We start from the raw sequence: 25,763 nt of genomic DNA, 5'->3' as shown, positions 1-25,763 counted from the left end.
ACGTAAGATGGCCGCCGGTACATTTCCGACGACGATTCCGTGGTTTGCAAAACATTAATCGAGAAGCACTTCCTTTAGCCTGAATTTGATTTCGCTTCTTATCCATAATTTATTCATCCACTGCTTTTCGACTTACCCCTTCTTCGATTTACTTTTAATTACCAGTTTTCCCTTCCCAACTTTTTCTTATTCCTTCTGCATTTTGCGAATCCCCACTTGTTTTCAAGTGTTCCTTGGGAGGAGCAATATGGCGGCCGCGCCTATCGGCCATTCAATCATATATACAGAACAGTGGAATGTTTTTTCTTTTTCTTTTATTTATTTATTTATTTATTTGGTACAATTATTCATTTATTTATTGTTTTTAATCAATGGAATGTGCCGCTGTTTGTCTGGGCGCTCGCAGTCGCGCGGTGCATGCCGGGTAAGTGCGAGACAGACACGGCTCACCATCCATCCGGCCGCCGTCGTCATAGGCGACCTCGTCCGTCCCTCCTCCTCCTTCCCCACACAGGCAGCGAAGCTCCAGCGGCCGGCTCGCACGGGCTTGACTTGGGGCTCCACTGAGTTGCAGGAGTCCTTCCAACCAACCACGTCATGGAAGCTCTCGTCGAGCGCGTCAAGGTGCGTCAGAAAGAGTTTTGCTGGTTGTCCTTTTCGCCAGGAGGAAGAAAAAGAAGAAGAAGAAGAAGAAGAAGTAGGAGCGTTCGTAGAAGAAGAAGAAGCAGAAGACACCTGCTGTCAGCGCTAGCTAGCTTAGCCTCGGCTAACACCAACTTATGGCTCGGGCTAGCCCCGCAGCGAGCCGCGCCTGATGCTAACCGAGCCGCCCCGCTACCATTTGACGGCCCTCGACGACACTCTCGTGTCACGCACTTGCACGCCGAGCAAATAAGCGAGCACATTTATTCGTCGTCGCCGAGTGGGAACGCGGAAATGACAAGCGTCGACAGCGACCAAGCTACGCGCTATTAATAATAATAATAATAAAATAATAATGCTCGCCGCCGAACCTCACGGCCCGTTCGGACCGACTTGTGCTCAAGTGAGCTGCCGTTCAAAAAAAAAAAAAAAGTCCCAGCGAAAAAGTAAAATAAAAAAAAACAAAAAAAAGCTCCCATTTGGTCGACGACGTGTACACGAGTTCGTGTCCGCTTAAAGTCCTGCCCAAGTTGGCTGTTTCCGAGTCGCCGCCGCCGACAGCTACTTTAGCCCGTTAGCTTCCCTCCCTTTCCATCGCCAAAAAGTGGGCGAACTTTTGGGTGCACTTTGGGACACAAGTGGCAAGTCAAGGTGCCACACTTGAGACAAAACGGCTTATGGGTTAGCTCGAAAGTCAGCGAGTGAGTGCACAGGTGTTGACCTGTCAAGTTAGCATGAAGCTCGCGAGTTAGCTTGGTCCAGGAGTGGGAACACGTCAAAGGTTGAATTGATTTGCATGACCGATGAACCAAGTATTATTATCCTCAAGACAAATATGAAGAATGTTATGACTCTTGCAAATTAGCAAAATAAATAAATAAATAAATTCACCGATAAAGGGCAATAAGAGATGTTGAACCCGAGTGTCAAACTTCCAGCCTCACCTGTCTGTATGATGAAACTAATCCACACCAGGTAAATGATCAAAGCAAAGGTGACAAAAAAGAAATAACTCAAGTTTGTTCTACGTGCACTTTTGTCAGTGACAAAAAATGCTCAATTTGTCATGTGGAGATGAATTAGCATGCAAGTGCAATTGTCGTTATTTGAGCTGAAAGCTCAAATGTTGAAGTTTGTTCAAATGTTGAGCGAGAGATTATCGGCAAAGTCAACATGTCGATTCCACGCTTGAGCGACGCACGACGGCAATCAAATCGAACAAATCGAGTACTCACTCAAAACTCCTTTTGGCTTTACATTTACAGTGTTGGCCAATTTTTATTTTTTTTATTATATATTTCAGGAAAAACTTTTAGTCATTTATTGATTTAGTCATATATTTATTTAGAATTTGGACAGTTTTGGTCCTCGGTACAAAATGGCCGCCGGCAAGCTGAAAAGTGAAACGACACGTGGCGGGCTGGCGGCTAAACGTTGTCTGTCGACTGGAGTGTTGCCACGGCGACCGCTGACACCAGTTCCCTTGTTCCCGCCCGGCAGGTGTAGCAGGACGGACGAGTCGCCATGGAGCCCGACGTCATCCGGCTGTACTCGTCGTCCCCGCCGCCGTTGGAGGACGGCGAGGAGGAGGAGGACGAGGACGAGTTTGGCGACTTTGGCGCCTTTTCCACCGTGTCGGCCAGCGTCAGCTTCGGCGAGTCGTTCCCCCCGGACGCCACCTCGCCGCCGGAGCTCCCCAACGGCATCGCCGCCAAGGCCAACGGCGCGGCGGCGGTCGCGCCGGGCCGCGACCGGTCGGACGTGAAGAGACCGGACGCTCGCGATGGTGGCAGCGAGGTCATCACAAACGGATTCGCCGCCGCCGATGACGTCACGCAAACGTTTGCCGGCGACGCTTCAGAAGGCGCCGACGGTCTCGGCGCAGAGTTTGCCGATTTTGACGACGGAACTGGAGCTGACGTTGAGGCCACGCCTCTTCCGGTGTCATGTGACACGCAGGCCGACGCCCAAGCGGGCGATGGCGACTTTGCACAGGACGCCGCCGCTGCCGCGCAAGATGGCGTCAACGGCGGCGTCGACGATGATGTTGACGACGTCATCAACGGCGTGGACGGGAGGACCTCGTCGACGGAAACGGAGACGTCGTTGGGCCGTCCGCTGTCCACGGACGCCCTGGACGAGTACGGCGAGGCGAGTACGACCGGCTCCGCCCCCTCGCCGCCGCCCCTCCCGGAAGAGAGCGCCACGCCCGCCGACCACAGCCGACTGGACGACGACGACGACGAGGAATTTGGCGACTTCGGAAACGCGGGCTTGCCGGGCGACCAATCGTTTGCGGACTTCAATCATCAAGAAGCGAGCCCGCCGCCGCAAGCCCGCGACGACGAGGAGGGCGGAGCCTCTTCTTCGGCGCATTGCTCACCCGCCCAAGCCGGATGGAACGCTTTCGGAGAGGAGGAGGCGGCGGCGGCGGCGGACGAGTGGACGACGGGCGAGTCGTGGGCAGAGTTCAGCTCGGAGGACGACTCCGCCCCTCCTGCTGGCCACGCCCCCGTGGAGGTAAATTCCAAATTGGTGGACGACAGCAGACACACGGTGAGTGCGATTGCGTCACGCTAATGCAAATGTTTTTGAAATGTGACATTCTTAGGAAATCACAATGTCTCAGCACTGGTGAGCTATTTTTAGAACGAGCCCTGTTGGACTACCGATACATTGTTAGCGGGCCGATACTAGCGTTATTTCGGGTATTGGATACTTGGTGAAGGGTGCCGACTAATTGTTTTCCAAAGTAAATATCAATTTTTGCAAATGTTTTATTCTGATTACATACAAAATATAATTATGATATATTATTATTTGATGATGATGATTCCAAATGCCGCTTCTCATCATCATCTGGACACATTTTCAAACTTGGCCGCTGTCTGTCCCCAACGTGTACTTTGTGCGTCGTGTCTGCAGGAGGCGCTGTGGAGCCGAGTGGAGAAGTTGCTGGAAGCCAGCTTCCCGCGGGCCGCCGCCCCCTCGCCCTCGCCCGCCGCAGACGAGGAGGAGGAGCGGGTGCCATCGCTCAAGACGCTGATGGAGGACGTCAGCAGGTGACACGGACGGACGGACGGACGGACGAGCCGGCGAACGGCGCCTCACGTTGTGCTGCTTGTCATTTGCGCAGCTCGCTGGGCGGCGGCGTGTGGTCGCAGCTGCGAGACGTCCACGAGGCGGTGGGCCTCCGACATCAGTGGGGGGGGTCGTACTGCAACAAAACGCTGCTCGCCTGCCTCGGCATCGACACGCGCAACATTGTGAGGAGACGCCACACTCGCACGACTTCTGCCACAACCCAATAAAAGCAAGACCAAAATCCAAAAACTACAACTTACACTTGGAAAAGGAATTGGAGCCACAATCATCTTCTTCATTTTGGAATTTTATTTCAAATGGATTCTGGTATCCCTTCAAATTGGAAAAATAAAACTGGAATATGATTGTTGCCCATGCCCAAAAACAAACATTGAAATAAAGTCCAGTTTGTATAAATAAATAAAATATAATAGGTAAATAAAATAAGTAAAATAAATAATTTGAAAAAGTAAATGTAGTAAATGTAAGTAAAAAAAAAAAAAAAAGTAAAATAATAAAGTCCAAATTGGGAAGAAAAAAACAAGCAAACAAAAAAAAAAAAACAGGAATTTGATTGTTGCCCCAAAACATTGAAATCAAGTCCATGTACACCAAAAAAAAAGTCAATAAAATTCATGCATCAGACGTACAATTTCACTACAATTTCAGGAGTCTATGATAATTATTAAAAAAAAAAAAAGTGTGGAAACCTGTTGAAATGTTATTGTGAGGATAAAATTGATTCAAATTAGAAATTAAATTTTGAGGGGGTGCAAAAAAAAAACAATGTGATTTTTGTGGAAGCAATTTCTGGTAAATCACATTTTTGCAAGAAAGTTGTTGACCTTTTGCAGGTTTAACTTTCTAAAGCCTGAACCATGAAATATGAGCGAAAATTCAGATTTATTTGGAAATAGAGCATTTATTAGTCCTTTTGAACAAACTCAAAAAAAGGAAAAAAAAAAAAAGTATACTCATGAAATGGAGGGCACAAATGATTGTTTTTGTTTGTTTATTGATCTTCCAGTTGATTTTGATTGTTTTCAGCTGTTCACGGGACAGAAGAAGCAGCCGCTCATCGTGCCCGTCTACGCCGCCAGCCTGGTGAGTCGACTGGCGACGGCATCGTTGGCAAAAGAACAAACGCGTTTTGATTTTTGTCGTGGTCGTGGTCAGGGCATGTTGGAGCCCACCAAAGAGCCGGCGAAACCCGTGTCGGCGGCGGAGATGATTGCTTCCATCGCACAAGCGCCGGCGGCGCCGGACGGCAACTCTTGCTCAGCGGATGTCGTCCAGGTGGGAGTTGGCGGGGGGGGGTATTGTATTTGGGTGCCGCCGCTCTGATTGATTGATTGATTGATTGATTGATTGTTTGTTGTGGTTGGTGCGGCAGGAGGCGCTCCCGCCCGTCCAGTTTGACTGGAGCAGCAGTGGCCTTACCAATCCGTTGGACGGTAACACACAAAAACAAAACTCTGTCAACTCTGCTGACCTCTTTTCCTCGCTTTGGTTCATTCAGAACTTCACAAAACAAACAAATGGGTCCTCATCTTGACACTTGGGGCTGGGCGACATAGCAGAGAACGATTGATCCGAAATCATTGGATTTCTTTTGGCAATTGGTTTTTTTCATTTTCTTCTTTTTTCTTTTCTTTCTTTCTTTTTTCTTTCTTTTCTTTTTTATTCTATTTTCTTTATTTCTTTTCTTTTTTGTTTTTCTGTTTGTTTTTCTGTTTTTTTTCCATTTTTCTTTATTTTTCTTTTTTCTTTATTTCATTTTTCTTTTTTCCTCTTTTTCTTTTCTTTATTCTCCCTTTTCCTGTTTATTTTTAAAGTTTTGTCTTTTTTTTCGTTTTTTCATTAATTGTTTTCTTTTTATTTCTCTTTTGTTTTTAGAATTGTGGGGTAACAGTTTGTTTTCCATCATGGCCCTGGTTGATCTCTTATACTCTGCTGACACCTGCTGGCTGTTTTGGTCATTACTACCATTTTTTCACCCTTTCTCTGCAGTTGAGAGGGAGCATCAAAGCCTTCTGTATTCGCTAGCTTAAAGAAAACGTACAAGTACGTCTTTGAGACACTTAATACATTTAAAATGTTGACGTCAATGGCACTCCAAGATCAATTGTCGAAATGAAAGGTTTTTCTTTTCTTTTCTTTTCTTTCTTTTTCTCAAAAGTGATCATCAGCAATCTCGTGCTCAAAATGGAGGCATCGCCCAGCCCTAATCAGGCCCTTTTCTTTTTCTTCCTTGATTTCTTTCTTCTTTCTCTCGTTCTTGTTCTTCTTCACCTTACGCGCGCGCGTGCCCGTCCGCCCCGCAGCCAGCGGCGGCTCCTTCCTGCTCAACCTGGACTTCTTCGGTCCTGTGGACGACTCGGGCTCGTCCTGCTCGCCCGCCATCCCAGGTCAGCCGCTGCCACGGCCGCCCTCTCGCTCTCTCGCTCTCTCTCTCTCGCTCTCGCTCTCTCTCTCTCACTTTCCTCCCTCGCTTGTCCACGTCACGGCACGGACAGGACTGGCAACTTTTTTTTTTTTTTTTTGCCGTCCCGCAGGCGTGGACCCCGAGCTGGTGGAGCTGACCACGGCCAAGATGGACTCGGGCGGGGCCGGCGGGCGCGTGGTGGACGCCTTCGCCCGCCTCATGTCCACCATGGACAAGACCAGCACATCCACCAGGTGGGGGGGGCTCGCCGAGCCACATGGCAGAGAAAAAAACCAAATCCGTTCAAATTGGCCTGGCACTAGCATGTATGTTATTTTCTTAAGAATAATTTCATGGAATTTGAATGAAAAATGTGAGGACTTGTCATGAAAAAACTTGAGCATCTCGCATGCTAGCGAAGCAAAACGTGCCAACGTGTTTTTGTTTGTTTGTTTGTTTGTTTGTTTGTTTGTTTTGTCCCCTCCCCCAGGAAGACGCGAAAGGAGGAGAAACTGAGCTCGGAGGCGGCCCAGGTGATCTGCGGCCTTCCCGACCTGTCCTTCATGACGGCCAAGGTTCTGATGTTCCCCGCCACGCTCATGCCGCTCGCCTCGCAGGCCACGCCCGACTGAAGAGCTCTGCACGCGCACACGCGCCCGCCCGCAGGTTCTCGCTGTTTTTTTATGTTTTTCCATCTTTTCACTCCGTCTTTCTTCTTTGTTCTCTGTCATCGAAAGCATTTATCATGGCGGAGGGGGCGGGACTTTTTCGTTTCCCCCCCACGCCATCTTAGTTTGCGCGGTGGTGTGTAATATAATCAGGGAAGGAACGCTAACGACGATGATCAATATCCAATCAATCTTGTCGATCGATCGATCATGGATCTATTTTGTGGACTTTGACCGCTGCTGACGTCACTTTGAATGTCTTGACGTGCGCGGCGGCCAGCTGGCGTGCGTGCGGGTGGGCCGACGACGTCTCGGGTCCCAAACGCTGAGCGTGCGTGCGTGCGCGGGTGTCAATGAAGGGACCAATTAGTGTGCTGCGTTGCCTGTGGATTTCGTGTGTGTGCGTGGATGAGTGAGTGAGTCATGAGAGCACTTTGCACACAGTCGAGATGAAATGGATGTAAAAAAAAAAAAACAAGTTCCTATGGAGGAAAAGCAACAAGATGGAATCACTGGAATTAGCGCCCACCTTTGCATGGGTGCGTGTGTGTGTGTGTGTGTGTGTGTGCGCGCGCGTTTGTCCACTTGACTTTTAGTCGACACAAATTAAACTAATTTAAGACAAATCATCACGTTGTCGTCTCAAATATTCTTTCCCAATTTAGGCAGTACCCACTGATCTGTATATATGACTGGATTGCCTTAAATACATTTAGAAATCTGCTTCATGATGTTTACAGGAGGAAACTTGTATATTTTTTTTTGTTTTAACAAAGCAGCACATACCATCCACTTGTTTTTTTTTCTTCTTTTTTTTCCCTTGTTAAAAAATAGTGAGCACCCCGGCACAACCCTAAGTAAGATGTTTTGTTGAATATTTTTCACAAATGGAAGTTTAAAAAATAGATTCGGCCGCATGTTGAGTTGATTAAAGAATTGTGTGCTGTAATATTGCGATATATTTTGCCCAATAGAGAAACACCAAAACATGACATCACTCCCATTCTGTTTATTTAAATACTGTGCACAAGTCATACACGCTTAAACTAAAACTAATACTGAAACTAAAACTATTTATTGAATAACTTAAAAAAAAAAGTTAATAATAAATCGAAAGTAACAGAACCACCCACCCTGAACACTAATTAAAACTAAATTTAAAAAACAAAATGAAAATGAAAAATTCCAAAACTATAATAAATCTCAAGAGCCAAACTGAAACTAAACTTAGTGGAGCGTTATGATAGTTCCAGCATCGATCCGGTATCGACACCGACGCGGTATCGTCACTATCGACATTTTGGATCGATCCGCCCACCACGACCCCACGAGGCTGAGGAAAGAAGATGGCGGCCGTCTGCTTTCTGACGCCATAACACCGACTGCGACAGCTTGCGCGTGTTTGCGAAATTGCGACGCCTCGTTAGCCGCCGACGTCATCGCCGTGGTTTCGAGCCGCCCGGCGCTCCGCAACCATGACCGCGGCCCACCACCGGCGCCGCCAGTCGTGCTTCCTGTGCGACCTGCCCCGCATGCCGTGGGCCGTCGTCTGGGACTTCAGCGAGGCGGTGTGCCGCGGCTGCGTCAACTACGAGGGAGCCGACCGCGTCGAGGCGGTCGTCGACGCCGCCCGCCGGCTCAAGCGGGCGCACGGCCTCCAAGACGAGCACGAGGGCCGAGCGGGGAGGGGGAAGCCGCCACACCGACAACCGGCGGCCGGGGGAGAGCTCGCCTCCTCCCGCTACCCGCCGCTGACCGACAGGCCGCCGCCTCGCCTGGGCCCGGAGCACCAGACCGCGGCGGCGAGGCTCGTCGTCAACGGCTTCCCCAAAGCCGACGAGCCGCCTGAGTTGAACCGCCACAGCCCCACGAACCCGCGGCGAAGCGGCGGCGGCGCCGGCGGCCTGGTGCCGCTTCTCCACGTCGGCCACCCGCGCCTGCTGCTGGTGGACAACATGGCGGCGGAAAGGGGCATGAGCGTGCGCGAGCTCATGGCCGCGCAAGCGCTCGACGCCAGGTTCGACAAGGAGCATGTGGCCGCCCCCACCAAGACAGGTAGGGTGACGTAACGACAAGCGAAAGCCATGACCATGTGTTTACGTCTGTCCACATTGGAATGCGTTGACGGACGCTCGACCGTCGTAAAATGGCGTCACGGCGACTCAAGCTGGCGGGGCTTCGCTCATGACCAATCACGTGTTTTAGTTGGTTCGCTCATGTGACGTTTGCGAGCTGAGCCCGGTTGACGCTGTGACGTCATTCTCAGACGACGACAAATGATGCGAACGTTCGCCATTCTGTTCATGTTAAAACGTTTGACGAAACTGCTAAAAAAGCGATTTTGTTTGAACGTAAAACCAAACATATTTATGAGCCTCATATGAATTTGTCATCTTATAAAGTGAAAACAATGTTTTTCATGTATGTTCATGACAGAGTTTATGGACCAAACTTGAACTGAATTATAATTTATACTTTTTGGATACATTCTGCAGCCCTAATTCTGATAGTACAACAATCGTTTTTTTTGTTTGTTTGTTTTTTTACAATATCACAATACTTTAACTACAAGTTACTACTTAATAGTAGTAGTATTACTAGTAATTACTAGTTACTACTACTACTAATAATAATAATAAAGTTAAATACTTGTAATATTACTTATAATATTACTTGTAATTTTCACATTTATCTTTCAATATCCTTTATTAGCATTCAGCTACTCACTTTCAGCGTTTCCACGCAATTTCTGCAGAAATTGCACTTAGTCTAGTTATCGTGGAAATGCTGAGCATTCCCACTTCCGTTGTTTCTAACCTTTAGTATTATTATTATAGCATAGCATCTTGCAATTTGTAATTGTCGTGTCGCCGTCCCACAGAGCGAGGGAAGCACGTGCGCATCCCGAAGAGGAAGGAGCCGGACGGCGAAGAAGGCTCCGCCCCCAAGCGCAACGGCGGCGAGGGTCTGCCGCAGTTGCCGTCGCCCAGCGAGGCGGCGAAGACGACGACGGCGGCGGCCCTCTCGCCCTCCGAGGCGGCCGCCGCCCACGCCACGCTCATCCTGGCCACGGACAACGTGGGCGCGGCCAAAGGAGGCGGGACCCCGTCGGGCGAGGCGACGGCGGCGGGTGGCGCCGTCCCGCTGCGCTGCACGCTGTGCCGCGAGCGTCTGGAGGACACGCACTTCGTCCAGTGCCCGTCTGTGGCGTCGCACAAGTTTTGCTTCCCGTGCTCGGGCGCCAGCATCAAGACGCAGGGCGCCGGCGGCGAGGTGTACTGCCCCAGCGGGGGGCGCTGTTCGCTGGCCGGCTCCGACCTGCCCTGGGCCTTCATGCAGGACGAGATCGCCACCATCCTGGCCGCCCACGTCAAGGTCAAGAAGGAGCGAGACTCTTAGGGAGAGTTCCTCTTGGAGCTCGCTGGACTCCTTTATTCCACATTTTTTTGGATATTTTCCAACATGATCAAATATTTTAGATTTTTTATTTATTTTTTTGCTTTTCACATTTTTTTTGTACATTTTCCAACATGACACATTTTTTTGCTTTTCACATTTTTTTTGTACATTTTTCAAAATGACCATTTTTATTTTTTTTTGCATTTAACATTTTTTTTGTATATTTTCCATTACCTTTTTTTTGCTTTCCACATTTTTGTACATTTTCCAAAATGACCAAATGCTACATATATATTTTTTATTTTATTTTTTTTGCTTTTCACATTTATTTGTACTTTTTCCCAACATGACAGATTTTTTTCTCATTTTTTTGTACATTTCCAACATAATTTTTGCTTTTACATTTTTTATTGTACATTTTCCAACATTACCAATTTAAAATATATATATATATATATATATATTTTTTTTTTTCTTTTAACTTTTTTTTGTTTTGTTTTGTTTGTACATTTTCCAACATGATCAATGGCAGCAAGCACTTGACCAATAAAAACAAACTTACCACAAAAATATTTGCTGGCAGAAATGAATGATGAGGTTATTATAATGCCCCCTCAGAGAAAAAAATGAATTCATTTGGCGTAAATGTGGTAAGTGGGCTCCCTCTAACGGTATACAAAAGAATTACTGTACATTTCCGTTGGATTAAACTGTTCTTGAATTCTTGAACTGTTTTAACTACATTTCTTGAATGATATATGTATAGTTTTTCTTTTAATGTCTTATGGTTTCATGGACGGCTACTGTTCAAACTGCATAAAAATTAAAAATACTTTTTAAGAGTAAAACATCTGTTTCATTACAAAAAAACATACGCACACTGGCCTGCTACGCTGCTGATCAAGTCAAGTTTATTGATCAATAATCACCCCCAAAAAAGTCTCAAGGGGCTTGATAGGCCCACAGCTAACAGCCTCTGATCTGAAGCTCTCCAAGAGGACAATGATAAACTAAAAAAAATCCGACTGTATTTTAATGCTGATTATGGTGAGATTATTGTTGTTATTATTATTATTTTACGTGGTGTAAACAATTTGAGGCCCAATGGATTATAATTTTCCCCGGATTAGCGTATTTTCTGACAGGCGATCGGCGGACGACTAAAAATCTGTGAAGGTTAGGGGTCCTTGTGGGGTCCTTCCTCCTTCCCTGTCTTTTCCTTCGTTTACCGCCGCCGTCCGGAGTCGAAGTCGGAACCAGACGAGAAAAGGAGACAGAAAATCGCCGCCGCGGCCCCCGGACGGAGCCGCACTTGGGAGCTATGATGGTCGGCAAGACGAGCGCCATCGCGGCGGGAGTGTGCGGGGCGCTCTTCGTCGGCTATTGCATTTATTTCGACCGCAAGAGACGCAGCGACCCCAACTTTAAGAACAGGCTGCGAGAACGTGAGTGTCCATCATGATGATGATGATGATGATGACCTCGTTATTCATCTTCCTCAGTTTTTATACACCGACTGCGAGCTAAAATAAGCGAAGCTAAACCAAGCTAGGTTAGGCGTACCGAACTCCCTTTGCATTTCGCACGTTTGAGTCGTTCCGTGACGTCAAATGCGTCTCTGACGTCATTCCTGGCCACACGGGGAATTCGGCTTCCTTCTGCTGATGCTCAGCAAACATTCGGCACCGATTATAGTGTTTGTTTTGTTTTGTTTTGCCCGCCGGTTCTAAACTGACCGTTGAACAACGATGGCAGCTTTTGTGCAAGTCAAGGTTATTTTAGTTCACTAAAACCAGAGGTGTCTCGAATTGCCAAAAATTGTACTCAAGTATGAGTAGCGTTACTTCAAAGTAATATTACTCAAATAAAATTAAAAAGTAGTCATTAAAAAAGTTACTCAAGTAGAAGTAAAGTATTAGATTATATACTGCTTGAACATTGTCTGATTTATTTTTTTTAAACAATGTAACCGCATTATAAAGATGTTATTCCGCACGGCGTGTAGGTGAAACATGCTAATTATATGCTGTCAACTGATGATGACATCACTTGTGCTGAGGAAGTAGGTCACGGCCAATCACGGCTCACCTGTTTTCTGAGGTTGGTCAGCAAACTGAGCCATGATTGGTTGTTACCAGGTGATGTCATCATCAGTCGACAGCAAGTCGAAAAATGACTTTTGAAAGATACTAATTGTGCATGAAAAATAATGAAGTAACCACATTAATTATCGACAAAATCTGAACTTTTTACTACTGAAAATTGTTCAATGAGTCAAGTATCCCTTAAAAGAAAATATTGAATTGTAATGATTTCTCATGTTTCGTTCTGAAACTTGTACCGTGCGATTAATAGAAGGCTAATTGAACCCGAGCTTAGCATGGAGATGCTAATGTGTGTTTTTGTTTTTGTTTTTAAGGGAGGAGGAAGCAGAAGGTGGCGAAAGAACGAGCCGGCGTGGCCAAGGTGACTCGTCCTTTTCTTTTCTAGAAAAACAAAACAAAAAAATGGCTGAAATATGAATAACAACATGTTTTGTTTAAACCCCGAGCAGCTTCCGGACCTGAAAGACTCCGAGGCTGTCCAGAAGTTTTTCCTGGAGGAGATCCAGCTGGGGGAGGAGCTTCTGGCCCAAGGTAACAAGTAACAACGACGACGAGCGCAGCCAGAGTGGCTCCGCCTTTTCTGAATGCGTTTTTTTTTTTTTTTTTTTTTTTTGCAGGCGACTACGAGAAGGGCGTGGACCACCTGACCAACGCCATCGCCGTCTGCGGGCAGCCGCAGCAGCTCCTGCAGGTGCTCCAGCAGACGCTGCCGCCGCCCGTCTTCCAGATGCTCCTCACCAAGCTGCCCACCATCAGCCAGGTGAGACGCGACACCGCAACTTTTTGCATTTTCAAGGAGCACATTTGAGCAAACGTCATTACATATATATTTATTCTTTTTAATATCAAATTGAAAAACGATTTTTAAAAAGTACATTTCCATTTGTATTCAATCATATATTGTTTTTTTTAATATAATATATTTTAAATAAAATGTAAAAATATTTTTAAAAGTCAATTTATATTTTTATTCAATTATATATTGTATTTAAAATATTTTATTTTTTTTAATGACCCTTGTGAGGATGAGCGTTTCAGATAATGGTTGGATGGGTATTATTTTTATGCTTATATATAGTTAGTAAATAACATGTAAAAATGTCGAATTGGCAAAGTGCTGATGATGATTTTGAAATGGGCCAATATTGAGCAATAAAATTGTCTGGCCGATTTTAATCGTTATTGAAAACGCCGACGATTTAGCAAAACTCGCATAAACCTTTTGAAGATATTTGAAACCAAGCAATGCAGCAACACATGTAGACTGACAATACAATAATACCCGCACGCATATTTTGTCCATATCAACAACAAAAACAGACACATCTAATATTGCAGCTTGAATGAATTCATTCCAAGCATTCAACAACCTTTTCAATTCTTGACATTGTATTTATGTTGCTCAGTTTTGATAACGATTGATATGTTTGTGTGTTAGCGTATCGTGAGCGCGCAGAGTCTGAGCGAGGACGACATCGAGTGAAGTGGGCCGTCCTCATCCTACTCGTCTTCTTCCGTCATAACAACCCCCCGATCGGTCGCCTGATCGATCGATCGGATGCTCCGCCTGGAAGCTTGGCACGACCATTTGTTGTTTTGTCTTTTCATGTTCTTCTGGTAAGACTTTTCAAGTCACGTTTTTTTGTGGTCCCGCAGAGCAAACATAAAAGTGGGAACAAAACGTTTGTTGTCTTTTCTGTCTTCGTTTACCCGCCGATATTTTCGTCGCCTTCCGACAAACGACGGCCCAGAAATCGCGTCAAACTCAACCGAACGCTGCTCAATTATTTTTCATTTCCGAGTGAAAAGTGATTTTAGCCGAGTTGTCCGTCATCCGTTTCAGGCCAAACGATATTTTTGGTGTAATCAAAACAATGACCTGAGCCGTTATTTGAGGAAGGCGATGACGATATGTGACGATTTTATACCAACGCTTCATCGATGGCGTCCGTCACTCAGGAGATATCACTTTTTTTTTTTTTTTATTCCCTCACAATTCAAACACTTACCAAATGTCAACAATACAATAAATATGTAAAATAGCGCAACAAATGCACTGCATCTCTCAAATTGGCCTGTGTTTTTTTAAATTAAATGATTCATTTTAAAAATATGAAACAACGCAAACAAACTGTGGAGAAACGGACACCCGTGCAGACTTTTGCCCAAGTTGATTGATTGAGAACAAAAACAATTCACAAACTCTCCCCGGGAGATAACATTTGTAATGCAAACAAACAAAAAAGAAAGAAAGAAAGAGCAAGGCATCTCTTACACTTCTACAAGCCAGCTATTTATTCAGTCTGACAGTCTCACATATCAAAAACATAAATAATTGAAGACATCTTCACAGAGCATCTAATAGTCCTTTTCAAGTCCTTCAAGATGGCAAAATGGGCAGAGAAATGAGCAAGGTCCGACATGAGCGTCAACGTGAAAGGCGCCCCTCCCAACATGGCCGCCGCGTCGGCACGGCTGCTTGCTAGCACGCTGACGTCTCGCGACGTCACATCTGCGCTGCTGGAGGATACCGACCCGGAAGTAGTGTCTCGCTGGCCGGAAACTAGGTCGCTCGCGATGATTGGCGGCGGCGGAGTGTGCGGGAGACTCCTGCGGGCCTCCGTGTCCCGCTGGCCCCGCTGCTGGGTGGCCTTCGAAGGCCGCCGGAGCTCTTCGCGGGCCGGAGGCGGCGGAACCGCCAGCGTGTTCGACCGAACCATGAAGAAGAGGCAGAAGGAGTGGGCGGGCTCAGGCCGCGACCCCCGGAAGTACGACTACCTCAGGGAAGAGGTGAGCGTGGGGAGTATTTATTCTGCTTTAAAAAAAAAAAAAAAGAAGAAGAAAAGAAAATACAGTGTTGTGTGTCTTTCTTTTAAATGAGAGAGAAGAGTGCTTCACAAACTTTTGACAGCAAGTCGCCCCTCCATAAATATTTGGCTTGTTTTCATGTATCAAGACTGATATTAAATTACAGGCGTGTAATCGCCCAAAGTGTTCATGGATGTACTCAAAATACTTCTTAATTAACTGCTCTTTAAACTCTTGAAGTACTCCCTAAAAGTTACTTCATTACTCTTATATCTAGTACCAAATAACTTAAAAGTTACCTAAGTACTCTTAAGTCTTCTCAAATACTCCATAAAAGTCACCTAAAAAACAAACAAACCCACAGATGTCCTCAGAATACTTCTTTCAGGTCATTTCTTGTTGAAATCGGATTTTGGGTCACTTCCTGTTGATTTTAGGCCACTTCCGGGTCACTTCCTGTTGAAATCAGGTCAATCCTTTTAGGTGCTTGATTTGTGGATCTTTCCCCCCTTCTCCATTCATTCCTATGGGACTTTTCGGTGGGTTTTTTTTTGTGTGTGTGAGAGAAATTTCGTCGCCATGGTAACTCGGAACTCCGAAAAAAAAAAAGATTCCCCGCCATGTCAGATGGAGCCGCATCTTTTGATACCTTATTTGTGCCGGTGTGTTCAACGGTTGGGGCCGCATTTTGTCTGAAAAATTCCGGTAGATAAAGAAAAATAATAAACGCTGTTTTCTAGCTGCAGTCCCATAATGATACAAAAGACACGTTGATTTGTGTGCGTGCAGGTTGGCAGTCGAGTGGCGGATCGCGTGTACGACGTGGCCAGGTGACTTCCGTCATCGTGCGCGCGTACGCTCCCGCTCGCCGCAATCGTCACCTTTCTTACTTTTGCGACCTTTGCAGGACCTTCCCTCTGGCGTTGGAGATCGGCGCCGGGCGAGGTCACATTGCGCAACATTTAAGCAAGGTAAGCCGCTCATCCTCACTCGTCGTCAATACCGTCGACTTGTTTGTGTTAACGTACGCAGCAGAATCGTCGCTATTCGTTCGTGCGTACGCAATCAATCGGCATTCAGTGCCAAAATTGTTTGGAAATGTTCTTTCACAGTCCCAGGTAATTTATTACTATGCAGAATTTTCTATTTTATTATTAATTTGAATTAAAATATAATATTGAATGAAATCATATTATATGATGTATATCTTTATTTTAAGTGTGGGACAATATATATTTACATGAATCCCACAATGAATGGATTGTTTATATTTTATTCTGCTAGATATTGAAAAAAAACAAATCCATATCTTAGTACATACTTGAGTTAAGGATGTAAGTTAACGCTACTATTTTTACTATCAGCAAGTGTATTGTGCAAATGTTTGTTGTGTTTTAGGACACGGTGGAGCGTTTGTTTTTGACGGACATCTCGGAGACCGCCCTGGTTCGTTCCTCGTCCGCCGACACGTCGCCTGGCTTTCTTATTGGGAGACGCGTGTCGCATCACTTCCTGTTTGTCTCCAGAGGCACAATGTGGGCGGGGAGATGCGATGCCACGCCCTGGCGGCCGACGAGGAGTTCCTTCCTTTCCGGGAGAACTCCTTCCATCTGGTCGTCAGCAGCATGAGGTGACAGCATCGAGCGCCCCCCCCGTCGCACGCTCGTGCAGGCCGTGTGACCTTTGACCCTTGTCTCGCCCCCTCACAGTCTGCACTGGGTCAACGACCTGCCCGCCGCGCTCAGACAGGTGAGTGGTGACATCACTATGACATCATCGCAGGCGAACGAACGCTCGTTATTTGGATCGAGTCGACGTTGCCATGACATTGGCTTGGGCGGGGCTTTCCCAATCTTTTGACATGTAAATTAAGAATGAGACAGCATGTCGCTTTTTTTTATTTCACACCTGTTTGTACAAAAAACGAAATATGATGTTGTGAAAGCAATGAAGTGCTCCAAGGAAGATGCAACTGGCTGAAATTTTCAGTCCGTTTGCGTCCGAAGGCGCCGACAAACGTCCTCGTATGATTTCATTTTTATTTGATTGGATTCGCTCCGCTCAGATCCACGACGTGCTGAAGGCGGACGGCGTGTTCATCGGCGCCATGGCCGGCGGCGAGACGCTGTACGAGCTGCGCTGCTCGCTGCAGCTGGCCGAGACGGAGCGCGAGGGAGGACTGTCGCCGCGCGTGTCGCCGCTCACCGCCGTCGCCGACCTGGGAAACCTGCTGGGCCAGGCCGGCTTCAACATGCTCACCGTGGTGAACGCACGCACACGCATCCATATCAAATCATATCATATCTTCCTAAGGCGGCGCCATTATGAAGACAATATTCATCCCCATTATTTTGGTAATGATTGAAATCACGATTGGGACGATCGTTTTTTTGGTACAACAAAATGTTTAAACATAAAAATTATTAAGAAAAATACAATTCTTTGAAACACTATAATTATGCAAGTTCCTTCTGGATGAAACACATTTTTTCTTATTAAATTACAGTTGTATTTTTAAAAAAAAAGGCATTAAAAAGTATTCAATGATATTTGATGATATCTGCAAAAATGAAATATATTCCGTAATATTTATGAATGAAGATTTGGTTCCGCGGCAGGTGGATTTTTCTTCGATCAAATGTCATCGCTACTGTAAATTGTATAAAAAAAAAAAAAAAGTATTGTTTTCATGGGTCAAACTTCAAAACAAAAACATGATTGTTATTTTTTTGTTATGTATTGCACATGTGTTTTTCAGGACATTGACGAGGTGCAGGTTTATTATCCAGGTATCGTGGAGCTGATGACGGACCTGCAAGGTAATCAAACGAACGCACCTGCCGCTCGCTCCACCTCACCTGTGGTGTGTGCGTGCGTGCGTGTGTTTGTTTCAGGTATGGGCGAGAGCAACTGCGCTTGGAACCGACGTTCCATGTTGCACCGAGACACCATCTTGGCGGCGGGCGCCGTTTACAAAGGTGCTTTTGCTTTCTTTCGCCTCCAGATACGAGCTCAATTGAAAGAGGAAAAAACAAAGATGTTGGGTAGATATTAGGGATGTAACAATAATAACAATATCACGATATTAAAACTGCCACAATATATATTGTCGTCGTCATGTCACCATATTAAAAGCAGCACATTTGTTCCAAAAAAGTCAAGTTGATTTGCATGTATGCAGTTGTAGCACCCTCTGGTGGCTAGTTTTTTAGTGCAGTTTCATTTTCACAAGGCATGTTTTGGCCCTTCGTTTCAAAAATCCACATTAATGGTCAGATGAAGCAAACAAAATAGATTTATGAAGCGAGTCAATATGTGGAGGAACTCAATTTATTGTATGTATTCATTTCTTATTTAATTAATTAATGAATTATATATATATATATATATATGTATATATATATGGGCTGCTCGATTATTGATTTTCCCAATATTGTGAGCTTTTTTAAATATCACCCACCTCGCCACAATATGGTGATAATCGTGTTATGGTGACGTTTGGATATCGTTCCATCCCTAATTGATATGCTTTCATTGGAAGCGTTTTTCTGTTTTGTTTTGTTTGTTGTTTCCAGAAATGTACGGTAACGAGGACGGATCCCTTCCGGCCACCTTTGACGTCCTCTACATGATTGGCTGGAAGCCTCACCACTCGCAGGTCAGTCGGCGCCGTCCAACCAATCGCACGCTCTTGTGGGCGGGCCGAGAAAAAAGAAATAGGAAGTGATTGTGTGTGTCTGTTTGTTTGTTTTTTGTCTCTCCAGGCCAAAGCCGCCAAACGAGGCTCGGCGAGCGTTTCTTTTGGAGATTTGTCCAAAATCAACCAAAACCACAACACATGAAACACAACAACGCCAAAAAATCACACATTTATTCTTCGACATGTGCACTAAGTGGACAGTGTGAACAATTTGATGGTGAACTAATCATTTATTTGTTTAAAAAAAACAAAAAAACATATATATTATATAAATAATATGTGTTTATACTGCATACATACATATATACTGTATAAATATTATTATATAAATAAATAAAAAGATACCCTGGTATTGGCCCCGCCCCCGCCCGACATCGCCACTGATGCCGATTGTGACGTTTCCAACGTTTACACGACGTCAACATTAGCATTTCATCAAAATGTGACATTTCTTTGTGTTTATGAAATCGCGAGAAATATCATATTGAGAAATGTAAACGAGTATAAATATGTAATGTGTCATGTTGTTCAACATGTACATGAAATATGACGTATTTAGTCAGCACGTTTTAAAGGGAACGTGAATTTTTTTTTTCCAACATCCACAGAAAATAAAATATAAGATGTAAATAATAAATAAATGTGCACATTTATTGAACTTGTACAATGTGGCATTTATTCAACGTAAACCATTGACAAAATGAAATGACACCGAGAGAGAGCAGGCGGAATAATATTTCATTTTTGTCGTAAATGTTCTTCTCATCGACGACTGTCATGTTTGTTATTCCTGTTGAAATAAAGGTTGGTTTGAAGTTTTGCGTCACGTGATCTTGTTGCCATGACAGCCCTCCGTCGCCTAGTTTTGTTTACGTGCGTCTAAAGTTCCAACTCGTTCAAACGTCGCTTGTCACCTTGAGCGTCTTCTTGACATTTTCGCGATGGTAAGTAAGTGAAAGTGAGGAAACTTTTCATTCATCTCGAGTTGACGAAAGGCTCGTGTGTAGCTCTGCTAACGAGCTAGCTTCCGGTCAGCTTGTCAATTCGGCTGCTTCGTGCCTCGTGCAAAATGTTTGTTTGTTTGTTTGTTTGTTTAGCCGAATAAAAGTGAAAGTATGTCGCGGAGGAAGGCCGCCAAGGGGAAAACGTCTGGGGGGCTTGTGGACGTTCTTTCGACCGAAGACATGACCAAGGAGCAGGTAAAGCTAACTCGCACTTAGCTAGGCTAGCTAGCATTAGCCTCGTTTGTGATGGGCGACTTTGCACTTTTCGCTCGTGTACATTTTGTCTGCCATTTTGAAATTTAGTCTCACTTCTAGTCCAATTTCAGTCACGCTTGTTATTTTTTATTTTTTTTAATCACAGTTAGTCAACCTCAAAATCCCATTTTTATTTCGACCTTTTAGTCCAATAAAACGTCATTTTATTCGTCTAGTTTTAGTCAACAAAAGCTATCAATATTTTAGTTTAGTTTTAGTCAGGACAACATTTTTTTCCCTGGTGTATATATTTTTTTTCTCAGATTATATTGAGTCTTTTTGGACCTAAAACTTTCGCAATTTAGGCCTGCACGATATTGGAAAATCGTGCGCTATAAGTTGCTGAATGTAGCGATACCGATATTACTGCGATATTTAACACGTACCTAAAGAATGACATTTTTTCATGCAGCAAAATCAGCAAATTCAATATATTCAGAGTTAATGACCTCTTGATAATGTTCAACTATGTGATGGCGGGCTCTGCACATTTTAGTTAGCGACTGACTGGTCAACTTCAGATAAAAGCATCAAATTCCATCTGAAGCTTATTGCATGGGCCAATATGGCGATATTGCGATTTTTTGGAGATATTGTGCAGCCCCAAATGTCAACTTGAAAAACAAGTTTGAAAAGTTGAGTTGTGATTCTTGCCGCCATGTCGCGTTGCTGGCGCGCAGCTGGAGGAGCAGCTGGTGCGCCTGCGCGAGGAGCTGGAGCGCGAGCGCGAGGAGCGAAGCTTCTTCCAGCTGGAGCGCGACGAGATCCGAAGCTGGTGGGAGGTGAGCCGACGCCGGCTGGACCAGACGCGGGCGCAGCTCGGCCGCCAGAAGGACGAGGCCGAGCGGCGGCACCTCGTCGAGATCAACGTGAGCCTCTTCTTCCTCATCATCATCATCATCATCATCATCATCATCATCATCCCTAGCAACCTTTCAATCAAGTCGCCAAATGATCAACATCAAATTCCCAAATTCACTGATCTTATGTTTCAAAGTGAGATTGAATGCTGAAAGTACTTTAATGGGCTGTCATCAGCATATAAAATACATTTTTAATGCATTTTGTGGCATGAATGAGAGCAAGTATTGATGGGAAATGTTGACATTTTCAACATTTCTCAAACTTTTTGATGCTATTCCTGAGGGGGAAAAAAAGTATTAAAAGAGTACAAATATAATGTTTTAAAAAAGTTTACAAAAAGTTTTTTTTATAATAATGCAATTTTAATATTATATAAATAATAATATTATATATTCATATATAATAATAATTATTATTATTATATTTGATGCAATTTCTAAGGGAAAAAATTATCTAAAGAGTACAAATGAAATGAAGTTTTATCAGTTGTTTACAAAAAGTTTGTTATAATAATGCAATTTTAATAATTTTATTATTATTATTATTATTATGATATTTGATGCTATTTCTGAGGGTGGAATCAGTATATATAAAAAAAAAGTACAAATATAATGACATTTTATCAAAAGTATACTAAATAAGTTTTCAAAAAAAAAAGAAGTTTGTTGCACTCCGAAATTGACACGTGCCGACGGGTCAAAATGACCCATACAGGATCATATCCTGATAAGCATAATGCACTGCTTGAAATCAACTTTTGGCTTTGTTCATTAGCAGGATTACACAAAAAAAAAACAAGTTTCTGATCCTTTTGGATCGCCTCGGGTCAAAATGACCCGTGGGTCGTATCCTGGGAAATGTAACGTGCTGCTTGAAATGAAGTATTGGCTTTATTTATTGTGCACATAAAAAAAACCAAAACGTTTGTGACACTTTTGGGTCATGAAACACACGCGTCCTCTCTCGGGTCAAAATGACCCGACATGGTTGAAGTCAAGTTTGTTGCCGTAAGTCCCGAGTTGCGTTTGCGGTCTGCGTTTGTCGTTGCAGGTGTACAAGCAGAAGCTGAAGCACGTCCTGTCGGAGCAGGCGGCGGCGGCGGCGCACGTCAAGACGGACGGCGGCGAGGTCGCCTGGCTGGAGCGCCGACGGCACGCCGACGACGAGACGCGGCGGCGCCGACGCACGCAAGACCGGCAGGCGGACGCTCGCCGCCGCAAATTCAGCCAACGCAAATGCGTTCAGGAACTCAAACTGGTACGGCGGGAAAACACGCTTCAGTTGCAAAACTTCTTTGGAGGAAATACTTTCAAAAATGATTCATTTTTGGTTTTGGTTTTTGAAAAATTCAGAAAGAAAAAAAAATGCTTTTCAATATGTTTTCTACAAATATTGGAGGGAAACGAGGCAGGAAATTTCACAATCATAATTTGAGAAAAAAAAAAAAGTGTAGTTTTCAAGTCGCAATATTGCCAATCACCACTAGATGGAAAGTTGGGATGAGATGCACGATAAACTTTGTACTTTATTCACATTTGGAGGGCAAAAAAAAAAAAAAAAAAATTTGAATGTGAGACATTTCATTTGTCATGAATTTCACATTTGAATTAGATAACATTTTATGTGTGAGCAATTTAACATATTTGTGCATACTCACATATTGTGCTTATTGTCATTATTATTATTATTACTATTATTTTGCTTTTTTCCCCTTCCTCAATTTGTTTTTTTTTTTGTGGTGCACATTGAAAGATTTGCAGCCTTTTTTTGTAGAAATTTTTGGGTAAAAAAAAAAAAATAGAGTTGAAATTTTGAGAATTGTCGTTAGTTGACTTATTACACAAAAATTATTGCATTTTTTTCCCATCTTGCCTTCAACAAATACCCCATTCAAAAGACTAATACTAAAACCTTTGCATAAAAGCTAAAACTGAAAAACAAATCTTGTGGCCCAATGGAATCTTCTTGTTGTTGTTGTTGCAGAAGCATCAAGTGGAGCTGATGGAGCTCAGCAACAAATACGACAAACGCGTCGCAGGTAACAAACACAAACAAAACCAAAAAAAAAAATCATTTTCAACTCCCAACTTTCGACAATTTCCCTTTTTCAATATTCGTTGCAGAGTTGGAGTCCAAATACTTTGAGAAGACGGAGCGGATGCGGCGGGCGGAGAGCGACAAGACGTCGGCGGCCATCTTGTCCTTGGAGGAGACGATGAGGCGTCGCCTGCGATCGCTGACGGACGCCCAGCGGCGAACGTTTCCTCGCGCGCAGCAATTCTTCGGGGACGCGCAAAGCAAACTCGCACGCGACGGCAAAACGCTCAAGGTGACACGCACGCACGCGCGCGCGCACGCGCGTATGCAAGCGTCACGATGTTTGCGCGCATGCAGGAGGAGGCGTCGGCGGCGCGGACGCAGCACGCACGCACGTCCGTCAGCCTGGAGGGGGCGCAGCGCGACAATGCGCGTCTGTTCGTTGGCCTGCAGGGGGCGCAGCAGAACCTTCCGGACCTCCGTCGGAAGTTGGAGGCGCACGAACGGGCCCGACGGCAGCAGGCGGTAAGCGTCGGCGGGCGCCGTCCTTCCGTCCGTCCGTTTGTTTGTCACGTTGCTTGCGGTTGGTGGGCGTGTCCCGCAGGCCGGCGCCGCCCACGTCAAGCGTCTGCAGGAGCAGCTGGACGACGTCATCCTGGAGCGAGACGTGCTCGTGGACGCCTTTCGGCAGGTGAGGCGCCGTCGGACGGACGGACGGACGGTCGGTCGGTCGGTCGGTCGTGCTGGCCAATCAGGCCAAAGTGCAGAAGTAACGTCCGCCCAACAACACAAGGAAAAACAAAACAAAAAAAATAATACTAAGAAAATAATAATGATAATAATAATATATATATATATTTTTTTTAAGAATTTGAAAACGACCGTGTATAGTAATGCTTTTTTTTTTTTTTTTTAATAATTTGAAAACGACCGTGTATAGTAAGGCTTTTTTTTTTTTTTTTTTCCCCTCCCTGCACTGAGTAATTTTGTTTTCCTGTTTTGCAAAAGTTAAACAAGCTCAACGAAAACAAGTGACTTGAATGAAGCCCAATTAATCACGGTGATTATTGATTGAAGCTGCAGCCGTGCAATGAAAAAGCAAACCCCAAAAACGCGTCCCAGGTGGAGGAGGAGCGCGACGCGCTGCTGTCCAAGCAGACGGAGGTTCTGTTGTGGGTCCGGCAGAGGAGCCATCTGAAGGAAATGCAGCTGGAGCGCAAGATGGCGCTCCTGAGCGCGTCCGTGGACAAGATGGAGGCGCAGATCCTGGCCGCGCTCGACGCCGCCGACGCGTCCGCCGACAGACTGCGGGTACGACCGCCGGATCGAATCGCACGCCCGCGTCCGACGACGTCATCCGCTTTTTTGGGGTTTTGTTTTTCTGCTTCCCGCTTGCAGGAAACGCTCGCGTCCAAAGCGGACGTCATCAGGACGCTACAAGAAGATCTGCAGCGACGGTGTCGGGTCAGAACAAACTTTGCGTCACGTCACGCACATTTCACAACTCCGACTGTAAATGACAACTCAAATGTCATTTTGACGTTCATACGGACGACAAGTTGAAAAATGTCACAAGGTTGTTTTCATCAATTCAAACGAACGAGAAAATTTCCTTCACAAAATCAAATAAAAACAAAAACTAACTGAAACTACATTTGATGTTTACAAAAACAACTAAACTAATTATAGCAAAAAATGTCTTTGGAAATGAACTGAATGTTTGATTGAGCCTTTGGGGATTCTTTCAAATGGGATTTGAACAAAGTACATTTATTTTGATATCGATTGAAAGTGACGTCATCGAGCAGCAGCCAATAGAAAAGCACCAAAAGATGAAGTGGTGGTTTTGAAATATTGCACACAAATAATGCACCTTCAAAAAAAAAAAAAAAAGGGGGGGGGGGGGGAAACTCAAACTAATACTGAAGCTAACTAAAACTAATAATTAACCCTGAAAACTAATTAAAAATAACTACATTTAATTTAAATGAGTTTTTTAAATATTGTACACAAGTAATACACATTAGAAAAAACTAAAACAATACTAAAACTAAACATTTATGAAATAATGAAAACTAACCCTGAATAGAGTCGGGTTTCAAATGAGACCTTCACACGAGGCGTCCAGTTTCAAAGGAAGAGTTGAGACTCACCTTGGGGGGTTTTACAAGTCTGCTTTTAATTCAACAAGGATCTTGATCTCGTTTTTCCCCTGCAGGAGTACGACGACCTGGCGGGCTCGTGTGGCCGCGGCCTGGACGCGCTCGGCGTCCCCTCGTCCGAGTTCCCGCTCGGAGCCGCCGCGCTCGTCCTGGGCCCGCGTCAGCGCTAACGTGCCGTCACAACTTTTATTTTACACATCAACAGGAAGTGGAAGGGAAAAAAATGGGTCATTCTTGCTCGACAAATAAAAAAGAAAAAAGCATCAAAATGTGTTGCCTTGATTTGTTGTGCGCAAACAGGAAAACATGCTAACGTGCTAGCGACAAACAAAGGAGCGGACTCAGCCGGTTCCGTGGCGACCGCTCTCAAAGACGCCTTTCTTGAAGAAGGGCGACAACTCGCACACGGCGCGTTTGGACGACGACGTCGACATCACCGCAAACACGCCGCGAAGGTAACTCTGCAAACGCACACGCGGGCGCGCGTCAGCGGGCGCAGACCAAAAAAAAAAAAACGTTCGTTCGTTCGTTACCTCCAGCTGATTCCTGCGCTCGGCGACCATTCGTTCGTCTTTGTTTCCAAATATTTTCTTGGGAGGGAATTCCAGAG

At 45.0% G+C, this 25,763-nt stretch overlaps 5 protein-coding genes across 14 annotated transcripts; all 5 read left to right on the top strand.

Moving 5' to 3' along the window:
- The first annotated feature begins 378 nt into the window (after positions 1 to 378).
- aftpha (aftiphilin a) lies at positions 379 to 7,445 on the top strand. 4 transcript variants are annotated; one of them, XM_077524302.1, is made up of 10 exons: positions 379 to 624; positions 2,143 to 3,198; positions 3,568 to 3,704; positions 3,779 to 3,908; positions 4,774 to 4,830; positions 4,903 to 5,022; positions 5,120 to 5,180; positions 6,051 to 6,134; positions 6,282 to 6,405; positions 6,646 to 7,445. In XM_077524302.1, the coding sequence occupies exons 2-10, from the start codon at positions 2,167 to 2,169 to the stop codon at positions 6,665 to 6,667; spliced, it is 1,767 nt and encodes a 588-aa protein (XP_077380428.1). In that variant the 5' UTR covers positions 379 to 624; positions 2,143 to 2,166; the 3' UTR covers positions 6,668 to 7,445. The 4 variants fall into 4 exon arrangements, with proteins under 4 accessions (XP_077380428.1, XP_077380426.1, XP_077380429.1 ...); XM_077524300.1 differs by having other exon boundaries at positions 383 to 624; positions 6,642 to 7,445; XM_077524303.1 differs by lacking the exon at positions 6,051 to 6,134 and having other exon boundaries at positions 383 to 624.
- Positions 7,446 to 7,564: 119 nt separating this feature from the next.
- Positions 7,565 to 10,659, top strand: LOC144020635 (interferon regulatory factor 2-binding protein 2-B-like). Its single transcript, XM_077524304.1, has 2 exons — positions 7,565 to 8,874; positions 9,701 to 10,659. Exons 1-2 carry the CDS (start codon positions 8,295 to 8,297, stop codon positions 10,216 to 10,218), a joined length of 1,098 nt encoding a protein of 365 aa, XP_077380430.1. The 5' UTR covers positions 7,565 to 8,294; the 3' UTR covers positions 10,219 to 10,659.
- Positions 10,660 to 11,411: 752 nt separating this feature from the next.
- LOC144020602 (mitochondrial import receptor subunit TOM20 homolog) lies at positions 11,412 to 14,004 on the top strand. Its single transcript, XM_077524236.1, has 5 exons — positions 11,412 to 11,663; positions 12,638 to 12,684; positions 12,773 to 12,854; positions 12,941 to 13,083; positions 13,762 to 14,004. Exons 1-5 carry the CDS (start codon positions 11,540 to 11,542, stop codon positions 13,804 to 13,806), a joined length of 441 nt encoding a protein of 146 aa, XP_077380362.1. The 5' UTR covers positions 11,412 to 11,539; the 3' UTR covers positions 13,807 to 14,004.
- A 739-nt stretch (positions 14,005 to 14,743) lies between these two features.
- On the top strand, positions 14,744 to 19,647 carry ndufaf5 (NADH:ubiquinone oxidoreductase complex assembly factor 5). Its single transcript, XM_077523214.1, has 11 exons — positions 14,744 to 15,113; positions 15,921 to 15,961; positions 16,039 to 16,102; positions 16,530 to 16,577; positions 16,658 to 16,761; positions 16,841 to 16,880; positions 17,197 to 17,394; positions 17,890 to 17,950; positions 18,026 to 18,109; positions 18,707 to 18,789; positions 18,896 to 19,647. The coding sequence occupies exons 1-11, from the start codon at positions 14,745 to 14,747 to the stop codon at positions 18,971 to 18,973; spliced, it is 1,170 nt and encodes a 389-aa protein (XP_077379340.1). The 5' UTR covers position 14,744; the 3' UTR covers positions 18,974 to 19,647.
- LOC144020110 (dynein regulatory complex subunit 4-like) lies at positions 19,636 to 25,481 on the top strand. 7 transcript variants are annotated; one of them, XM_077523212.1, is made up of 11 exons: positions 19,636 to 19,775; positions 19,929 to 20,030; positions 20,771 to 20,959; positions 22,005 to 22,211; positions 22,938 to 22,992; positions 23,078 to 23,283; positions 23,349 to 23,516; positions 23,596 to 23,682; positions 24,069 to 24,302; positions 24,390 to 24,455; positions 25,210 to 25,430. In XM_077523212.1, the coding sequence occupies exons 1-11, from the start codon at positions 19,773 to 19,775 to the stop codon at positions 25,321 to 25,323; spliced, it is 1,431 nt and encodes a 476-aa protein (XP_077379338.1). In that variant the 5' UTR covers positions 19,636 to 19,772; the 3' UTR covers positions 25,324 to 25,430. The 7 variants fall into 7 exon arrangements, with proteins under 7 accessions (XP_077379338.1, XP_077379333.1, XP_077379334.1 ...); XM_077523207.1 differs by having other exon boundaries at positions 23,349 to 23,682; positions 24,114 to 24,302; positions 25,210 to 25,481; XM_077523208.1 differs by having other exon boundaries at positions 24,069 to 24,455; positions 25,210 to 25,431.
- Positions 25,482 to 25,763: the final 282 nt, after the last annotated feature.

Source organism: Festucalex cinctus, chromosome 6, assembly GCF_051991245.1.
Source record: "Festucalex cinctus isolate MCC-2025b chromosome 6, RoL_Fcin_1.0, whole genome shotgun sequence".
In the NCBI taxonomy this organism is placed as follows: Eukaryota; Metazoa; Chordata; class Actinopteri; order Syngnathiformes; family Syngnathidae; genus Festucalex; species Festucalex cinctus.
Note: the sequence above shows the minus strand (reverse complement) of the source record. Positions and strands in the feature narration are given on the sequence as shown.